The sequence below is a fragment of the Littorina saxatilis genome, linkage group LG13 (assembly GCF_037325665.1).
Source record: "Littorina saxatilis isolate snail1 linkage group LG13, US_GU_Lsax_2.0, whole genome shotgun sequence".
NCBI classification, from domain to species: domain Eukaryota; kingdom Metazoa; phylum Mollusca; class Gastropoda; order Littorinimorpha; family Littorinidae; genus Littorina; species Littorina saxatilis.
The window spans coordinates 27,506,671-27,526,780 of NC_090257.1; the positions used below are offsets into that span (position 1 = coordinate 27,506,671).

The 20,110-nt window shown below is 41.3% G+C and overlaps 1 protein-coding gene across 1 annotated transcript in view; it reads right to left on the minus strand.

The window, feature by feature from the left end:
* Positions 1 to 11,695, minus strand: part of LOC138945850 (ficolin-2-like) — a 96,679-nt gene extending 84,984 nt beyond the window's left edge. Inside the window, exon 1 of the mRNA XM_070317366.1 lies at positions 10,319 to 11,695. Within this exon, the coding sequence (XP_070173467.1) occupies positions 10,319 to 10,616 (298 nt within the window). The 5' untranslated portion in view covers positions 10,617 to 11,695. The remainder of the gene's footprint in view (positions 1 to 10,318) is intronic.
* Between the last annotated feature and the right edge of the window lie 8,415 nt (positions 11,696 to 20,110).

The following is a 20,110-nucleotide window of genomic DNA, read 5'->3' on the forward strand; positions in this document are numbered from 1 at the left end:
AATTGAGAATTGAGGTAGCTCTCTTAATCTTCGTAATTTGATGTAATGAATATTGATTTTCGGGGGTGCAAAGACATGCGAAAGTTTGGTACAAAATGTACTTTAACAGTCGATTTAGTCATTTACAACAAAAACAAATGTTGTCTTATCATGACAGCAATGTTTTTCAATGCTGAAAACAACAAGAACAAGAACAAGAACAACAACAACAACAACAACAACAACAACAACAACAACAACATATCCGGCAGCACCGTTAAAAACTATTCGGGGTTATCTGAAATTATTAGATTACACTGCCGAAGTACACTTTCTATTGAACCAAACATTTAGTACACTTTGGAACGTTGAAATAAGCAAAAGTTTTCTCAATTTGTCTTGTAACATTAATGTCTATGCTCTGATAAATGATAAATCACTTGTGCACTTTAGTGTATGAGAATAAAAGCCGAGTCACAATAAATAATAAATAATGATAATAATAATTGTCAGTAAGTACTGGTGTCACATGACTGATATGAACCAGTTGATTGGCTAATGACGATGCGCTAAAACTGTTAGCGCACTCTTGGAGTGCGCTAACTTTTCCACAGAGCGTATTCTTCCGCCCTTTGCCTAAGCGAGACTGTGCTCTCATCCTCAGAATTAATTAATGACATGTAGCTTATATTCTCCACAATACCAAATGACCATAAATTCCCTGCTTCTCAATTAAAGCAGAAGTGGTGTTTTTTCTGACAGATTGCATGTGCCTGTGCCACTGATCTAAAAATAGAAGCCGCTGTGTTTCATCTAATTTTCGCCGACTTGCATAGATTCTTCTCATATGCCGTGTTAGTGGCATGTAGCTTATCATCCCATTACCAAATGATGAGTTAGTATACAATTCCCAGCGGCTAACAGAAAACACAAGTGTTATTCCGATAGCGTATTAGCTAGACCAGTTTGGAAGACTGACTCGATCGACTCTGTCCGTAGCAGACTACACTGAAATACGACTGCATCAGTTCAGTAAATGAATGATTTCCGAATTATCATTTTAAGGCAAGAATCGAAAAAGTGTAGGGTTCAGAACGTTCTTACCATATATAAGACTTATTACCAGCCTGCCTCATGCGTGCAGACTCAGTGCAGACTGCAGTGGTTCTGTTGCCCTAGCCTAGCAGTAGCAGACGACATAAACCCCGCTCAGCAAATTAACATGTTGGGCAAATGTGAACGAAAAAAACGATGGGGATATAATACGTACAGGGTTCAGAGCATTCTTACCGTTCATATTTAGTATCAGACTCCCCGATGAGTGAAGATACAACACGAGAAATATGCCACATTTATTTTGAAAATGTGCTAACCTTCGAGTCAATTCAAGGGGAGTCACTCTGCACAGTCAAGGAGGTTTTGAATCGCAAATAACGAAGAGCACAGTCCTTTCTCCGAGTTCAAATGAGGTCTCTCTGAAAGATCATCACTGTTCAGCTTAACGCTACACTGGAATTTACCAACAGCAATTAAAATGCGTGTGACGAAAGCACGACACACTTGAGACACCCCACACAAAAGTAGATCTTACTGTACACGACCTGACCACACAGTTATGCCTATTCAAACGCGTAGCAAAATGTGCGTTTGGAATCTTCTTTTTTTCTATGGCGGTATTGACAATATCGTTATTGAAACAATCCCAGTGCACTGAGGGATTTATAGAGCAAATCTCGAAAATAATTATTGAACTCAGCGCTATGCGCTTCGTTCAATAATGAATTTTCTCGATTTGCTCTATAAATCCCTTGGTGCACTGGGATGTCTCAATAACTTAAATTGTCAGTAAGTACTGGTGTCACATGACTGATGTGAACCAGTTGATTGGCTAATGGCGATGCGCTAAAACTGTTAGCGCACTCCAAGAGTGCGCTAACTTTTCCACAGAGCGTATTCTTCCGCCCTTTGCCTAAGCGAGACTGTACTCTCATCCTCAGAATTAATAAATGACATGTAGCTTATATTCTCCACAATACCAAATGGCCATACATTTCTTGCTTCTCAATTAAAGCAGAAGTGGGTTTTTTCTGACAGATTGCATGTGCCTGTGCCACAGTGCCACTGATCTAAATATAGAAGCCGCTGCGTCTCAACTAATTTTCGACTTGCATAGATTGATTCTAGAACAAGGCACTGAGAACAATCGAAATCGAAAATGTGTAGGGTTCATAACGTTCTTACCATATATAAGACTTATTACCAGCCTGCCTCATGCATGCAGATTCAATGCAACGTGACGAGCAATTTTTGTTTTTGAAATGAGACTGCCGTTGTTCGATTGCTCTAGCCGGCCTAGCAGACGACATAAACCCCGCTCATCAAATAAACATGTTGGGCAAATGTGAACGAAAAACCGATGGGGATATAATACGTGTAGAGTTCAGAGCATTCTTACCGTTCATATTTAGTACCAGACTCCTCGCTGAGTGAAGATACAACACGAGAAACATACATGTACCACATTTATTTTGAAAATGTGCTAACCGTCGAGCAGTCGATCATTGAGTCGATCATCAAGGGGCACCACTCTGCACCACTCTGCACAGTCAATCCGTCGAAGCTCGACTGGAGGTTTTGAATCGCAAATCAGTGACTTGTCAAAGTGCACAGGCCTTTCTCCGAGTTCAAATGAGATCTCTATTAAAGATTATCACTTTTTAGCTCAACGCTACACTGGAAGTTACCAACAGAAATTAAAACAAGAGTTTGCGTGTGACGAAAGCACGACACACTTGAGACAGCCCACACAAAACTTTAGTCTTCCACGACCTGACCACACAGTTATGCCTAATCAAATGCGCGTAGCAAAATGTGCGTTTTGAATCATCTTTTTTTCTCTGGCGGTACTGACAATATCGTTATTGAAACAATCCCAGTGCACTAAGGGATTTATAGAGCAAATCTCGAAAATATTTATTGAACTCAGCGCTATGCGCTTCGTTCAATAATGAATTTTCTCGATTTGCTCTATAAATCCCTTAGTGCACTGGGATGTTTCAATAACTTAAATAATAGTGATTTGTATTGCCTTTCAAATAACGACATAGAAATTGTCAGTGGTGAAGAGCATACAAAGTTTGATGTTAAGTTTCAATTTGTTTGGCATAGTTACGATTTGAATGATGTTTGGCGCTAATTCTTTCATTCATACGACAAGGAGTTTTCCTGGAGCAGGTAGAGCCCTTTCATAGCCCGTCGACTTGATTATATTTTTCTCTCTGGTAGTTTGTTTCATAAAACACTGTTTTGTAACATGGTTTCAGTACCCTATACAGATCAGCGATTATTTGAGTTGAAAATTCTGTTTGTGCACATAATACGCGGCCCCTCTTATTGGAAATGTAATAATCAGTGATTGCGAAATAAAGTCTTTGTTGATTTAATGATTAAATTGAATGATGACTTTTTGAAGGAAAACAAATGTATGTGAGATCCCTTGAAATGGGAGTTATTAAAAGTTCAAATGCGGGATTTTAGTACAGCCTATGCAGCAAGAAGAAAGCAAAATCTTGATAATTCCCAGCTTTCTTTTCAGAAGGATTTGGATGAAACAGACACTCTTTTAGCCAATAATCATCAAAATATGAACCTTTTAATAAAAAGAGAAAAAAATTAAACAGAGTTAGTGGTTGTTGTTTTTTGTCACTGGAAGAACCCCAGAGTGCCCAAGTTTGTTATCGTGTTCAGTTAATATAAGAAGGTGAGAAGAACACCAAGTATGAAATTAATTTGAAAAAAAGTAAAGCCAATAATTATTAGAATTAAGGACCGTTTGCAGACAGAAAACAGCAGGGTATATAAACGGAAAAAAAGATTATGAAGGAACAGGTACGCTTTAAAAAACAAACAAGCAAAACAACGATCTGTGTTACACGACACTTGAGATTGCCACAAGTTCTCAAACGTCGTATAGTTTTGTTCTTTTATTCTACGTCGCCCGTCTTTGCAGCAACAGAAAACAACTCGTCAAATTGAGTTCGAGGATTTATTTAGCATTACATACATACAACTGCACATCGTAGCAGAACTCAAATAGAAGCTTTTTAACATTCAAATCGCGCTGGCGCGGCATATATAGTAAATACTCAATCTCGAGAATATTCCAGACCGAACATGATACAACTACATTATACGAACTGTCCTTGAACTAGAATAGTGACGCTCTCTATGACGTACATCAAAGGTGCCGACGCACTTAATCCGAGCGAACACCACAAACTCACGACTAAAAACAGCGTGGTAAACAACTTGTTTTGACAGGACTAGAAAGTTCACCTGCATTCTCGCCCAAGCATAAATATTGTGTTTACAAAATATAATATCGGTACTTTCCCACAAAGTACAAATAAGTCAACTACATGCAACACACAAAACTGAACCAAAGCTCAGCAACGGTAGCGTTTCCTAACATTACCCCCAACACAAGAAGAAATTTACCTAATTTCTTTCAATCATTGAAACGCTACCTGTACACATACTATGTATACATAACAGATTGAAATCCAGGTATGTACATTAGTCTGTTGGAGAATGAACACAGTTTTACTCACATACTCGGCTGAGAAAATCTGTTCCAACATTGTCTGAACCCTTGATCGATTCCACTCGCATATCAAAGTTCTGCAAGTACATCACCCACCTCATGATACGATTATTCACAAACTTCGCAGAGTTCAGGTAGGTGAGGGGTTTGTGATCAGTCTGAAGCACGAATTTCACCCCTTGGAGGTAGAGTTCAAATTTCTTGATTCCCCACACGATGGCTAAACACTCTTTCTCCATGGTCGAGTAGTTCTTCTCGGCTCTTGACAGCTTCTTGCTGGCATAGCTGACCGGAAACGGTTTACCTCCATGCTCTTGCATCAGCATGGCGCCAATCCCTTCGTCCGATGCGTCTGTACGCAAGATGAACTCTTTGGCAGTATCAGGAAGGCGTAGCACTGGGTCTCGTGACATCAGGTCGCGCACGGTCTGGTATGCCTTCTCCTGAGCTGGTCCCCAGAGTATTCGGTTGGGGCATCCTTTTCGGGTCATGTCCGACAAAGGCGCCGTTATGGCGGCGAAGTTTGGAATGAACTCTCTGTAGTACCCAGCCAATCCAAGGAAGGATCGCACCTGCTTCTTGGTTTCAGGACGTGGCGCATTGAGGATCTTGGTGACGTTTTCCAACAAAAGCCCCTTTTGACCTTCCTTCAGTGAATAACCTATGAAGTCAACGTTGTCGGTCCCCAAAATGCACTTGCTGGGTCTCACGGTCAGATTGGCTTTTGTCAGGCGGGAAAACAGTTCCCTCAAAGTCTACAGATGCTCCGCAAAGGTCTCCGTGTGGACTAGCAGATCATCCCAGTAGTACACAACATTCTTCATTCCTTTGAGCATTTTTCGCATTCCCCTCTTCAAGGTAGCACCACTGTTCACCATGCCAAAAGGCATCCGCAGGCACTCATACGTTCCGTCTGGAGTTGCAAAGGCGGTCTTTGGTATGTCCTCTTCGCGCACAGGAATCTGCCAATATCCCTTGCTGAGATCGCCCGTCTTCGCAGCAATAGAAAACAACTCGTCAAATTGAGTTCGAGGATTTATTTAGCATTACATACATACAACTGCACATCGTAGCAGAACTCAAATAGAGGCTTTTTAACATTCAAATCGCGCTGGCATATATAGTAAATACTCAATCTCGAGAATATTCCAGACCGAACATGATACAACTACATTATACGAACTGTCCTTGAACTAGAATAGTGACGCTCTCTATGACGTACATCAAAGGTGCCGACGCACTTAATCCGAGCGAACACCACAAACTCACGACTAAAAACAGCGTGGTAAACAACTTGTTTTGACAGGACTAGAAAGTTCACCTGCATTCTCGCCCAAGCATAAATATTGTGTTTACAAAATATAATATCGGTACTTTCCCACAAAGTACAAATAAGTCCATGCAACACACAAAACTGAACCAAAGCTCAGCAACGATAGCGTTTCCTAACAATCTGAATTTAATTAAATGAGCGCAAAGGAATTTCTACAAGATTTGAATATACCATTTTTCTCCAATGAACAAAAGTGTGGATTGGATTCCGATATTACCAAAGAGGAATTAACTTTTGCCCTTAAATGATTAAATAACGTTAACGATTTATTGGAGATGATAATTATCGGGAATTGGAGACAAATATCACTGACTAACACAGATTACAAGATCCTTGATCCTTGCAAAATGTCTAGCAATGCGACTTTAAACTGTAATTGGTGATACTATTCATGAAAATCAGGTTGGTTTTATGAAAGGTAGAAAAATTAGTACAATAATCCTTCTGTTTGATAGCAGTTTCTTTTATCAATGCAAAGAAAGACTCGAATGACATTAATTGACGGAAAGAGCTCCAAAGCGTGCATGATTTGATCATTGGTGTCGTTGGTAGACGCCTTTTTCGGCTCACTTTACCTGTGACTTCTGTTCTCAAAATGGCCGCGCCGAAGTTTTTTCTTTTCTTTGGAACCACATGTAAACAAAACACATCTTCATTCCTTACCTTAAAGGGCATTTCTGATGAAATCCCGTGCTTACCAAGTGCAATTTATGCAAATTGGGAGGCATAGAATGCATTATAAGAATGTTTCTAAATGCACAGCGCTAAAGTTTAAAAAATATCTATTATTTACAAAAATTTCACAAGTTATTATTCATGACCAGCTGGGAAACAATATACGATGTTTGGTGGTTTGTTGACCGACCCGCTTTTTTGTCGGTTCGATGGGGAGCATATCGCCTTTTGTTTCATATGTATTGACCGCGGCCGGCCTTGGTCAATAAATATGAAACAAAAGGCGATATGCCCCCCGACGACCGACAAAAAGGCTGGTCTGACAACAAACCACCAAACATCGTTTTTGTCATCATTTTGGTAGTGAGAAAATAAGTGCAAAATCAACACATGCTTTGAAACACGAGTTCCGTTTTGATAGAACATGTTTTGGGACCGCAACACGGTGGCCTTGTGGTAATGCGTCCACCCAGTGAGCGGGAGGTCGTGGGTTTGAACCCCGGCCGGGTCATACCTAAGACTTTAAAATTGGCAATCTAGTGGCTGCTCCACCTGGCGTCTGGCATTATGGGGTTAGTGCTAGGACTGGTTGGTCCGGTGTCAGAATAATGTGACTGGGTGAGACATGAAGCCTGTGCTGCGACTTCTGTCTTGTGTGTGGCGCACGTTAAATGTCAAAGCAGCACCGCCCTGATATCACCCTTCGTGGTGGACTGGGCGTTAAGCAAACAAACAAACAAACAAACATGTTTAGGGGCCCCAGCACGTTGTTGCAATCAAAGCTGGCGTGTGAAAGCAACTTTCTGTGTTTTGAGTTCATAAAATGTTGAGATAAGTATGTCAGGTTTGAGGATGTACAGTTCTGTAGGTTTTTCTCAGTATTCCACCCCTCGGTTTTCAGTTGTAAATATTAAGCTTAGTGATCGAATGTGGAAGCTACGTTGGGTCAAAGGTCACAGGAGATTTGCATCGTCCAGCACGGCACGTTGGGTCAAAGGTCACAGAAGATTTGCGTCGCCCAGCACGGCACGTTGTGTCAAAGGTCACAGAAGATTTGCGTCGTGCAACGAACGAAAGAATCGCGATCTTGTTTCCGACTCATTGCCTCTTTGTTTTTTATTAGACCTGTCATTCTACTTGCTCGGCTTTGTTAGATGTTTGCATTTCTTGTTGCTATGTTCTTTGCTTTTGTTATTATTTCTTTTTTGCGCTTCGTTATTCGATACAACGTCTTGTGCACGGGTCAACATTTGTGTGTCAGGGGTCAATTGGTTTGACTTGAACTTGACGTTCATGTTTCTCCGAACGTCTGTGTATCGAAACACAGATACACGCACCCCATGACTTTGTAAGAAGACAAAACATATCGCTAGGTTTCATTTGTTTGTGGTGAATTTATGACCTTTCATGAAGTAGTTTTGTTTTTTTGTTTACTTTTGCCAGTTCGTTGTTGGAACTTTGCAAAGCAGTGTCGTCTGTCTAGGTCTGGGGAAACGCCAATGAAAAGAACCGAAGAATCCCCGAGCGTTTCTATTGGGTTTGCTTTTGATTATCCATGTATAACCTGTTTCCTGCAACTATGGGAACCGGGGATTTATTGCATGGGGGACATAAGATTTATTTCCCAGCTGGCTGTGAATAAAAAAAAATCGTGAAAATGATGACAAAACACTTTGTCATCATTTTCACGAGTTTTCATTCATACCCAGCCGGGAAATAAATCTCATGTTCCCCATGTAATAAATCGAGGTAGTGAATGGGTTTGAGCTTTCAGGTAAAACGTGGATTGTCAAAGTAAAAGCCAATCAGGCTAATTGTTTGATGTGTGTCGGGGCGGGGATGTAGCTCAGTTGGTAGCGCGCTGGATTTGTATCCAGTTGGCCGTGAGTTCGTCCCCACGTTCGGCGAGAGATTTATTTCTCAGAGTCAACTTTGTGTGCAGACTCTCATCGGTGTTCGAACACCCCCGTGTGTACACGCAAGCACAAAACCAAGTGCGCACGAAAAAGATCCTGTAATCCATGTCAGAGTTCGGTGGGTTATAGAAACACGAAAATACCCAGCATGCTTCCTCCGAAAACGGCGTATGGCTGCCTAAATGGCGGGGTAAAAAACGGTCATACACGTAAAATTCCACTCGTGCAAAAAACACGAGTGTACGTGGGAGTTTCAGCCCACGAACGAAGAAGAAGAAGAAGAAGAGTTTGATGTGTGAAACAATCGCGGCTTTGGATTCGTGTTTCCGAGGACAACGATTGTAAGCATTTACTCTCAAAGACCAAATCAATGTTGATAATCACCGCTGCGACTCATGGTCAATTTGCAACTTATCTCTGTAATCGCAAAATCCACAACGAAAAGTCATAAAACACCTAACAGAAAAGAAATATGCCCAAAACTTACTGAACTCACACATATGATCGGAGCTCTGTACATGTTCAGACTGAAAGAAAAGCGCCAACAAGCTACGTTTGACGTCACAGACACGTTTGGCGTGTTATCTCGAGCTACTGTGACGATGGTTTGCGGCCCGGAGTTATATTCTAAAAATTCGTCTCCCTGTGGGTTATTGTGCATTTTGTTGCACTACCAAAATGATGACAAAAAACTATGTTTGGTGGCTTGTTGTCAGACCAGCATGTTTGTGTAGGTCATCGGGGAGCATATCGCCTTTTGTCACATATTTATCAACCGCGGCCTTCGGCCTTGGTCGATAAAGATGAAACAAAAGACGATATGGTCTCCTCGGACCAACAAAAAAGCTGGTCTGTCAACAAACCACCAAACATCTTATGATGTTCATAATTATGTGACAAATCGAGGAAGCGAATTGGTATGAGCTTCAAGTAAAACTCTGATTGTAAAAGTAAAAGCCAATTAGGCAGTTTATTTGGTGTGTGGAACCATCGCGGCTTTGGATTCGTGTTTCCGAGGACAACGATTGTAAATATTCACTCTCAAAGACCCAGTCAACGTTGATAATTAACACGGCAACTCATGGTCAATTTGCAAATTATCTCTGTAATCGCCAAGTCTGAAAACACATAAAGGAAAAGGCACATGCCCAAAAAATACTGAACTCGCAATTATGATGGCAGCTCTATACATTTAAATATGGAAGAAAAGCGACAAACAGGTTACATTTGACGTCACACACACGTACGTATGCCCTGCTATCTCCAACTTCTTAAGTGCATTAGGGCCCTGAATAGCATACTTAAAATTATGTTCAGGATATGGATGCCCGTCAAATATTGAGCATACTTTTGCTCTTCCAAAATTGATGACAAAAACAATGTTTGGTGGCTTGTTGTCAGACCAGTATTTTTTCTTGGCCATCTGGGAGCATATCGCATTCTGTTGGATCTTTATCAACCTCTGCCTTCGGCCTTGGTCGATATAGGGATGACATAGAAGACAGTATGCTCCCCTTGGACAAACAGGTGAGCTGGTTTGTCAACAACTAGCCACCAAACATCTTATCATATTGTACACACAATATATTACCCATCGGCCACTATGTGTATATCATTAATATATTTTAATTTTCCACGTGGTTGTGCTGAACTTTGGATAACAAAACCTACCGATAAATCGTGATTGTGTTTGATTGATACCTTGATGCGTTATTGGAGTTTGTTCTAACTGCTAATTATTGTTGTTGTTGTTGTTGTTGTTGTTGTTGTTGTTGTTGTTGTTGTTGTTGTTGTTGTGTTTTGGATACTTACGGTTATTTCCTTTGTAAAACGACCGCGCTCCAACCGCAGGTCTAGAGTTTGAGCGTGACGTCATGACAGCAGCGTGACCTCTGCAGATCTTGTCATCGAAGGTGAAGGCCATACAAGAGTCTTGTTGGTTACACTGCAGGGCACAGTGCGGAGCGTTTTTTGCTGAGGATTCAAATACAACTTCATCTGTGAAAGCTTTGTTGTCGAGACCGACATTAGTGTACATGTGGCTCCTCTGAGTGTCCGTGGCGCCCCCTAGCTTCCAGCCGACAGCAAGCAGAATCAACAGGGACATCATCTTCGGAGTGAAGGAAGTGATGTGTTGAAGTAGATCCAATAGTACTGTTAAGTCATATGAATATAACAAATATGATTTTGGGCGTTGTCTTTAAATGCCAGGGCTGTACTCGATGTCCTAAAGTTCACGTTTGAAAATGTGTTCGTCTCAAACGAAAAATCAATAAGATTCAGCAGTTAACAAATTGCGATTGTTCCTTTAGATTGTTTTAACTATCAAAAAGGCAGGTGTCTTCGTCCTCCGTCGTTCTCTCAGAAAACCTGGATCTTTGAGCCAGTGGAACTGTCTGGGCTCGCAAGGGAACTGAGCTAAAACCTCTAGATGGTCTTTTTTTATTTATAAACGATGGCCTGATCGATTTTTGCGTGAATGCTCGCGGCAACACGCGAAAACCCGGATTGTAAATAAATACACTCACCGACACAACAAAAGCAGCATCTACGGGACTCTTGCTTGAGAATGTTGTATCCCACGAGTTGTCTGACAGGGGCCCCTTGGAAATCGCGAAAGGCGGAGAATGGAAAGTGAAACTGGACAAAACAAGAAACTAACGTCTGACTTCCCTCTGTGTGGGGTTATTGCCTTTCTGTATCGCGTATCAACGGAACATGTTCTGATGTTTACTCTCGATGGACACAAGCGCATACATTACTGAACTACCATCTTTATCATTCCGGTATATAGCCCTTCGTGGTCGGCTGGGCGTTAAACAAACAAACAAACAAATCATTCCGGTATCTTATGATTAAGTCCTTCTCGGGCCTCTGAATTGCCAAAAGTCTGTTAGTGAAGGAGAGAGGGAGAACTTGCAAATGAGAAACGAGTGTATGGGGATAGTGGGAGACGTTTAAGCTGACTTCTATATTTGTTTGTCTAGATGTTGCTGATGTTATTGTTGAGAGAAAATGCTTTCCGAAGTCGGCTCAAGGACACACACACAACTGTGTTTAGTTTTGATGCATGGAAATATTCGAAAAGAAAGCAATATTTTGTGGAATAAAGATGATATACATTTTTGCACCAGATCAATTTTCTCGGCTTTAGGCATTCATCATTTTCCATGCGGTGTTTTTTTTTCCCCAAACGAAGAATACCGTTTTCACATGAGTTGAGCATAACTGAACACACATCCCATGCGTGACTTTACTCTTTTGTGAGCCCTCCAACTCTTAGTCCCCATCCATAGCCACCCCCCCCCCCCTCACCCTACCCTTGCCCCATCCCCATTCCACCCAACCTTCTATGACTTACGTCAAACACTGAATTATGTTTTCAGGACACACGGACATTCAGTATTGCTTTCAAAGTCCTTGGCCGAAATTATTTCACAAAAATTGAATGCACTACAATGGCGGAGAGCATACACAGACGGACAGACAGTCACCGGTACACACAGGCTCACACACACACACACACACACACACACACACACACACACACACACACACACACACACACACACACACACACACACACACACACACACACATCCTGACGAACAGTCTCTCATGTTAAGAGTATGAAGTTTGATGCTTGTTCGATTGAATGATTACTTGATTAATTAATCGATGGATAGATGGATTGGTTGATTGATTGATTGATTGATTGATTGATTAAAAGATTGACATTAACTTTTGCTTGCTTGTTGTATAGGCTAGACAGATCAACGGCACGTATAAAACAATAGAGTGTGTGCAATTGTGTTGCACAGTGTAATTTGCTAATTTATGTCACAAAAAAACAACCTTCATCCCCTTTTCGCGAACACATTTTAAATACTCAAACGTTTCATTTGCTTACCATGCTTATTTGTTTGATTCCGAGCGTTGGCAGTCTGTTAGCGTTACAAACACACCATAACCCACAACAACAACAATAACGACAATATCTACAGTGCTAACAACAACAACAACAACAACAACAACAACAACAACAACAACAACAGTAAGAGTGAAAAGCATCCTTGCGACCAAGTAAAATAGAATATCCCTCACGACATCAGTGCAAGCTGAAAAAGAAGAGTCCGCACAAGCAATTTGGTTTTATTTTGCACTAACAAACTTTATCCATTTTTTTTCAGGCAAGCAATTTAGGAACATGGGTCCTTTAAGTTCAGTTTCCTATCGAATCGTTTGTTTGTGTCAATACTGCTCATTTGCTGGTCGTTCTCTTTGTTTTTTCCCCGATTGTTCGCTCTTTTGAACGTTCGTTTGTTCACCCGGTCATGCGCACGTTTGCTCGCACGGTCGTCTCTTTTCACGGCGAAGCAACAAATATACACATGATCTCCGAGTTCGGAATAACAAGAACAGGATGCGTCGTCAAGACACTGTCATTCCTGTTGCAGTTGTTTTACAGTTTTCGGTAAATTGTATACCGGACACACACACACACACACACACACACACACACACACACACACACACACACGCACACACACACTGACACACACACACACACACACACTGACACACATACACTGACACACACACACACACACACACACACACACACACACACACACACACCCCACACACACACTACTCAGGGGCGGATCAGTTGCTTTGTAAGGGGGGTGCACTTTGAATCGAAAGTGAATGTGATGGGTGCAAAGCGCCCGAATTTGCTAGGGGGATCCAGGGGCATGCCCCACCGGAACATTTGTTGGCCCAAAGAAGCAAAATGGTGCCATCTGGTGCCATTTGAACTTAGAAATGGTCATAGAATCAGCTTTCCAAATTCACAATTTACATTTAAAATCACTAAAGACTTGATTTTGTTATGATTTTTTTGCTTAAGGGGGGGTGCACCAGCTGCACCCTGTGCACCCCCCCTCGTCCGCCCCTGCACACACACACACACACACACACACACACACACACACACACACACACACACACACGTCCAGCAGGTCATCGCTGATGCCGTGTTCAGTATGTTTTTTGGCTGAAGCTAAAACGGCTATACTTGAATATTGATGTCTGTCTGTCCGTCTCAGATCCGCCCTCATTGGTGTGTACAAGGGTGCAATAGTTAAATCAGTTGACACGTATTCGGGTTCTGTCGGCAGCAAAAATTAACAACAAACTTGAGATTGAGGTGTTCGTGTGTGTGTGTGTGTGTGTGTGTGGGTGTGTGTGTGTGTGTGCGTGTGTGAGTGCATGTGTGCGTGTGTGTGTGTGTGTGTGTGTGTGGGTGTGTGTGGGTGCCTGTGTGTGTGTATGTGTCTGTGTGTGTCTGGTGCGTGTTCAGTCAGCTTTGAGGAGGTAAAGCTCATAGAGTTGTGCAGCTCTTTCGCCTGCAGTGAAAGGCGTGGCTCACAATTCACAAGAAATATCACCGTCCTGGGAGACGTGTAAAAGTAAGTGTCTGTCTCTGAGAGGTAAACTGTTATGAAAGAAATGTAGTAATCTGACCCGCTCTTCTATTCCTCTGTCTCTGTGAATGTCTGTCTGTTGTTGTTTTTCTATCTCTCCTCTCTCTCTGAGGCATGACACATTTTTGGGGGTATAATTTTGCTGGCTCCAAATTATAATAAAGGGTCCTGCCTTTTTTTGATCATGGGTAGCTAGCTGTATCACGCGTTTGTTTTTGATTCACAGACTTGGTGAGAGTTTACAGCTAGCGTGTGTGTGTGTGTGTGTGTGTGTGTGTGTGTGTGTGTGTGTGTGTGTGTGTGCGTGTGTGTGTGTGTGTTTTGTTGTCTTGTGGTTTTGTTTGTTTATGTGTGCTTGTCGGTTTGTTTGTGTCTCTTTCTCTAAAAGTATTGGCCTGTCTGGCTGGCTGTATTTCTGCCTGCTGTTTACATTTAGTCAAGTTTTGACTAAATGTTTTAACATAGAGAAGGAATCGAGATGAGGGTCGTGGTGTATGTGTGTGTGTGTGTGTGTGTGTGTGTGTGTGTGTGTGTGTGTGTGTGTGTGTGTGTGTGTGTGTGTGTGGTAACAGCGATTCAGAGATAAATACTGGACCTATCTTTATGAAACTGTACATGAGAGTTCATGAATATGATATTCCCATATTTTTCTATGTTTTTGTATAAATGTCTTTGGTGACGTCATATCCTGCTTTTTGTGAAAGTTGAGATGGCACTGTCACGCTCTCATTTTCCAACCAATTTTGTTGAAATTTTGGTCAAACAATGTTCGACGAAGGCCGAACTTTGGTATTGCATTTCAGCTTGGAAGGTTAAAAAATAATTGATGAGTTTGCTTATTAAAGTTGTCATTAAAATCAAACTTTTGCAAAGAGATTCATTGCATCGTAGTCTTAATCAAATTCTGAATCAGAACATTTATACATATGTTATGTGTACTCTCAAAAGGTGATCACAATTAACAAAAATAGGTTAATTAGCACTACGATTAACAAGAAGAGCAAACGCTCGATCGAGTCACTTTCGCAGTTCTGAATATTATATGAGGCATCAGATGGACAGGAAGAAATTGCTATTCACAACACAATGCATACCTGAAGAATTCAAGACATACCTGTGACCTTGAAAAAGGTCAAAGGTCACCAAAGCAGACGTCAAAGTGTAGAGGTCACTGGGAGTCACGTTCACATAAAATTTGAGCCCGGTCACTTTTATAGTTTCCGAGAAAAGCCCAACGTTAAGTTGTGTGTTGCCGAAGAGAAAAGGCTAGTTATCTCCCTTGTTTTTCTGATAACGTTCGTAAAAGGCTACAGATGTAAATACTTTGATGTAAAGAATAATCCTACAAAGTTTCAATCACATCCGATGAACTTTGTCAAAGATATAAAATGTCTAATTTTTCCTTTGACGCTGACCTGTGACCTTGAAAAAGGTCAAAGGTCAACGAAACCATCGTTAAAGTGTAGAGGTCATTGGAGGTCACGACTAAACAAAATATGAGCCCGATCGCTTTGATAGTTTCCGAGAAAAGTCCAACGTTAAGGTGGTGTCTACGGACGGCCGGCCGGACGGCCGGCCGGACGGCCGGACGGCCGGCCGGACGGCCGGACGGCCGGCCGGACAGACTAACACTGACCGATTACATAGAGTCACTTTTTCTCAAGTGACTCAAAAATTAAGAAATAGATCCAAACATGATTTCATCTTATCCTTTATCATATCCTGATTAAAAAAAATATATATACGATATGATATGTTTTATTCAAAACAAAATACGAAGACAAAGGGGGATTCCACTGCGCAGTTGATGCTTTTACATTTAGTCAAGTTTTGACTGAATGTTTTAACATAGAGGGGAAATCGAGATGAGGGTCGTGGTGTATGTGTGTTGAGCGATTTAGAGAAAACTACTCGACCGATCTTCATGATACTTCACATGAGAGTTCCTGAGTATGATATCCCCCGACGTTGTTTTTCATTTTTTTGATAAATATCTTTGATGACGTCATATCTGGCTTTTTGTGAAAGTTGAGGCGGCACTGTCGCGCTCTCTTTTTTCAACCAAATTAATTGACATTTTGGTCAAGTAATCTTCGACGAAGCCCTGACTATACTATTGCATTTCAGCTTGGAGGCTTACAAATTAACTAATGAGTTTGCTCATTAAAGTTGTCATTAAAATCGAATTTTCGCAAACAGATTTAAAATTGATTGCATCGTATTCTTCATCACATTCTGAATCTAAGATTATGTACATATGTCATGTTTACTCTTAAAATGTGATCACAATTGACGAAAATAGATTACATAGTAATACGATTAAAAGTTAAGAAATTGATCCAAAAATGATTTCATCTTATTCTTTATTATTTCCTGATTCCAAAAACATATAGATATGATATATTGTATTCAAAACAAGCTCAGAAAGTTGACAAGAATACAGAAACGGGTGCGCTTTCCTGCTTAGCGCAATAAGCTACCGGTACCGCGCTATTCTGGCTTGTTAATTTCACTGCGTTTTGCACGTGGAAAGTGAGCGATTTCCTTCTCGCGGGGATTGACGAAGCTGTATTGTCTTGGTAAAAAATAAATGCAGTGCGTTCAGTTTCATTCCGTGGGTTCGACAGCTTGACTAAATGTAGTAATCTCGCCTTACGCGACTTGTTTTTTTGTATTTTTGAAAACGTCTATTTCAGATGTTGTGATGAGTCTGAGCGGCCAGCCGCAAGTTTTGCTGAACAATACTCGCATTGTGGGTCTTCTGTGTGTGTGTGTGTGTGTGTGTGTGTGTGTGTGTGTGTGTGTGTGTGAGTTCTCACGGGTTTTCATTGTATATACTTTAGGTATAAAAAGAGAGATCGTTTTACTCTACGGCCTCTGGTACGTGTTATGCGTGCGCGGTTGTCAATGCCAGCAAATATCCTGCCTCTTGTTTTAACCATAATTCTACGGCATTCGCTATCTCTGTTTAAATGCGTGACCTTCCTTGTTGTCAAGCGATAGACTATTTGCCAGAATGTTCATCCCGCAACTTATAATTGGATAGGTAAAGGCGCACTTCTTGATTCCCCAGTGTAAATAGTTCGGCTCAACATCTGCTAGCTGGCCAGGCTTTTACATGTGATAATACCCTTTCCACTTGGTCACATACAACAACAATTACGATTGGGTGCTCTATTTTCACAGTTGTGTGTGTGTGTGTGTGTGTGTGTGTGTGTGTGTGTGTGTGTGTGTGTGTGTGTGTGTGTGTGTGTGAGTGTGTGCGTGTGTGTGCGTGCGTACGTGCGTGTGTGTGTGTGTGTGTGTGCTTTAGAAAGCGAGATAGAGGGATAGGGACAAAGAGAAGGGGAGAGAGAGAGAGAGAGAGAGAGAGAGAGAGAGAGAGAGAGAGAGAGAGAGAGAGAAAGAGAGAGAGAGTGTGTTGGTTTGTGTTTGTGTGTGTATGTGTGTGTGTGTGCGTGCGTGTATGTGTGCGTGTGTGAGTGTGTGTGTGTGTGTATATGTGTGTGTGTGCGTATGTGTGTGCGTGTGTGTGTTGTTTAGAAAGCGAGATAGAGAGATAGGGACAGAGAGAGAGATAGAGAGAGAGACAGACAGACAGAGAGAGAGAGAGAGATAGAGAGAGAGAGAGAGAGAGAGAGAGAGAGAGAGAGAGAGAGAGAGAGAGAGAGAGAGAGAGAGAGAGAGAGAGAGAGAGAGAGAGAGAGAGAGAGAGAGAGAGAGAGAGAGAGAGAGAGAGAGAGGGGTCTCGAGTTTTCACGGGTTTTCATTGTATATACTTTAGGTATAAAAAGAGACTGTAGAGTACACAGATCGTTTTACTCTACGGCCTCTGGTACGTGTTATGCATGCGCGGTTGTCAATGCCAGCAAATATCCTGCCTCTTGTTTTAACCATAATTCTACGGCATTCGCTAGTTAATCTCTGTTTACAGGCGTGACCTCCCTTGTTGTCAAGCGATACTCTTGCCAGAATGCTCATCCCACAACTTAAAATTGGATAAATCCAAAAACAAAGAGACTGCCAACGTTCCAAAATTCAGAATCAAAAACCAAGAAAGGTAGATTGTTGGAACGTTTGTTATTGACGAAACAATACATTCACAGATATTTCGACCCAACGGTCTTTTAAGTGCACAGACAAACAATTAATAACGAAAACTTATCTGGCTGATTTTTTCTTCCGCCTGCCACGAAGCTGCAAGCGAATCGCACAACCTACCTTGTTTGGTTTCTGATTCTTTATTTATAATTGGATAGGTAAAGGCGCACTCCCCGATTCCTGTGTAAACAGTTCGGCTCAACATCTCCTAGCTGGCCAGGCTTTTACATGTGATAATTTCCCCCTTCCACTTGGTCACATACAAAAATGTTTACAATTGGGTGCCCTCTTTTCACAGTTGGAATTTTTGTTTATACTTTAGTTTGTAAAAACCACTACCTCCCCATATATTGGGCCTATCTGGGAAGGCTTTTACATGCGATAATAGCCCCCCCCTGTTCCACTTGGTCACATACCAACAATGTTTACAATTGGGTACTCTCTTTTCACAGTTGGAATTTTTTGTTTTACTTTAGTTTGTAAAACCCACTTACCCCCCCACCCCCCCTATATAGGGCCTATCTGGGCAACCCATATAGGCCCCAAACCGAAAGAGCAAATAGTATTGGCGTGGAACCCATTTAGGTCCGAATGCTCCCAACATACAGCCGGTATTAAAGAGGAGTGCACGCCACATTGGGCTCCGCACTAAAGAACACAAAAAATAAACAAACAAGACAGCAGAGAAAGAATAACCTTATCGACATACAAACCAACAAAGATACAAATCACACACAAGTATTACCATTTTAGTGCATCATATGGCTACTTGACCAATCAGGACTGATTCTAGGTGATCCTCTAAATGTTATTACGGTCAGACCGGGACCCTTTTTGTTCATCACGCTAAAAAAATAAACAAGAAAAATTAAAAATGTGAATTAACAATATCAGCGTGACTTATTCTAAAGAATGACTTTTTATCTAAAAAAAATACCGAACAACAACCGAAATGCCAGTTTTGTCGGTGGGTGCTTTACTGAACAGCAAGGCACCACCCACCCTCTGAGTGTACAATGCCATCTGATTCCGACAACATTTATGTGTGTGTGTGTGTGTGTGTGTGTGTGTGTGTGTGTGTGTGTGTATGTATGTGTATGTGTGTGTGTGTGCGTTTGTATGTGTGTGTGTGTGTATGCGTGTGTGTGTGTGTGTGTGTGTGTGTCTGTGTGTGTCCGGCATATACTTCACAGAAACATGTAAAATAATTAACTGAATCAAGAATGACAGTAACTTGACGACGCATCCTGTTCACACACACACACACACACACACACACACACACACACACACACACACACACACACACACACACACACACATATACACACACACACACATCCTGACGAAGTCTCTCATGTTAAGAATATAAAGTTTGATGATTGTTCGATTGAATGATTACTTGATTAGCTAATTGATGGATTGATTGATTGATTGATTGATTGATTGATTGATTAAAAGATTGACATTAACTTTTGCTTGCTTGTTGTATAGGCTAGACAGATCAACGGCACGTATAAAAAATAGAGTGTGTGCAATTGTGTTGCACAGTGTAGTTTGCTAATTTATGTTACACAAAAACAACCTTCATCCCCTTTTCGCGAACACATTTTAAATAATTAAACGTTTCATTTGCTTACCATGCTTATTTGTTTGATTCCGAGCGTTGGCAGTCTGCTAGCGTTACAAACACACCAGAGCCCACAACAACAATATCTTCAGTGCTAACAACAACAACAACAACAACAACAACAACAACAACAACAACAACAGAAAGAGTGAAAAGCATCCTTGCGAAAAAGTAAAATAGAATATCCCTCACGACATCAGTGCAAGCTGAAAAAGAAGAGTCCGCACAAGCAATTTGGTTTTATTTTGCACTAACAAACTGTATCCATTTTTTTTTTTTTTTTTGGTCAGGCAAGCAATTTAGGAACATGAGTTCTTTAAGTTCAGTTTCATATCGAATCGTTGCTGTGTGTCAATACTGCTCATTTGCTAGTCATTCTCTTTGTTT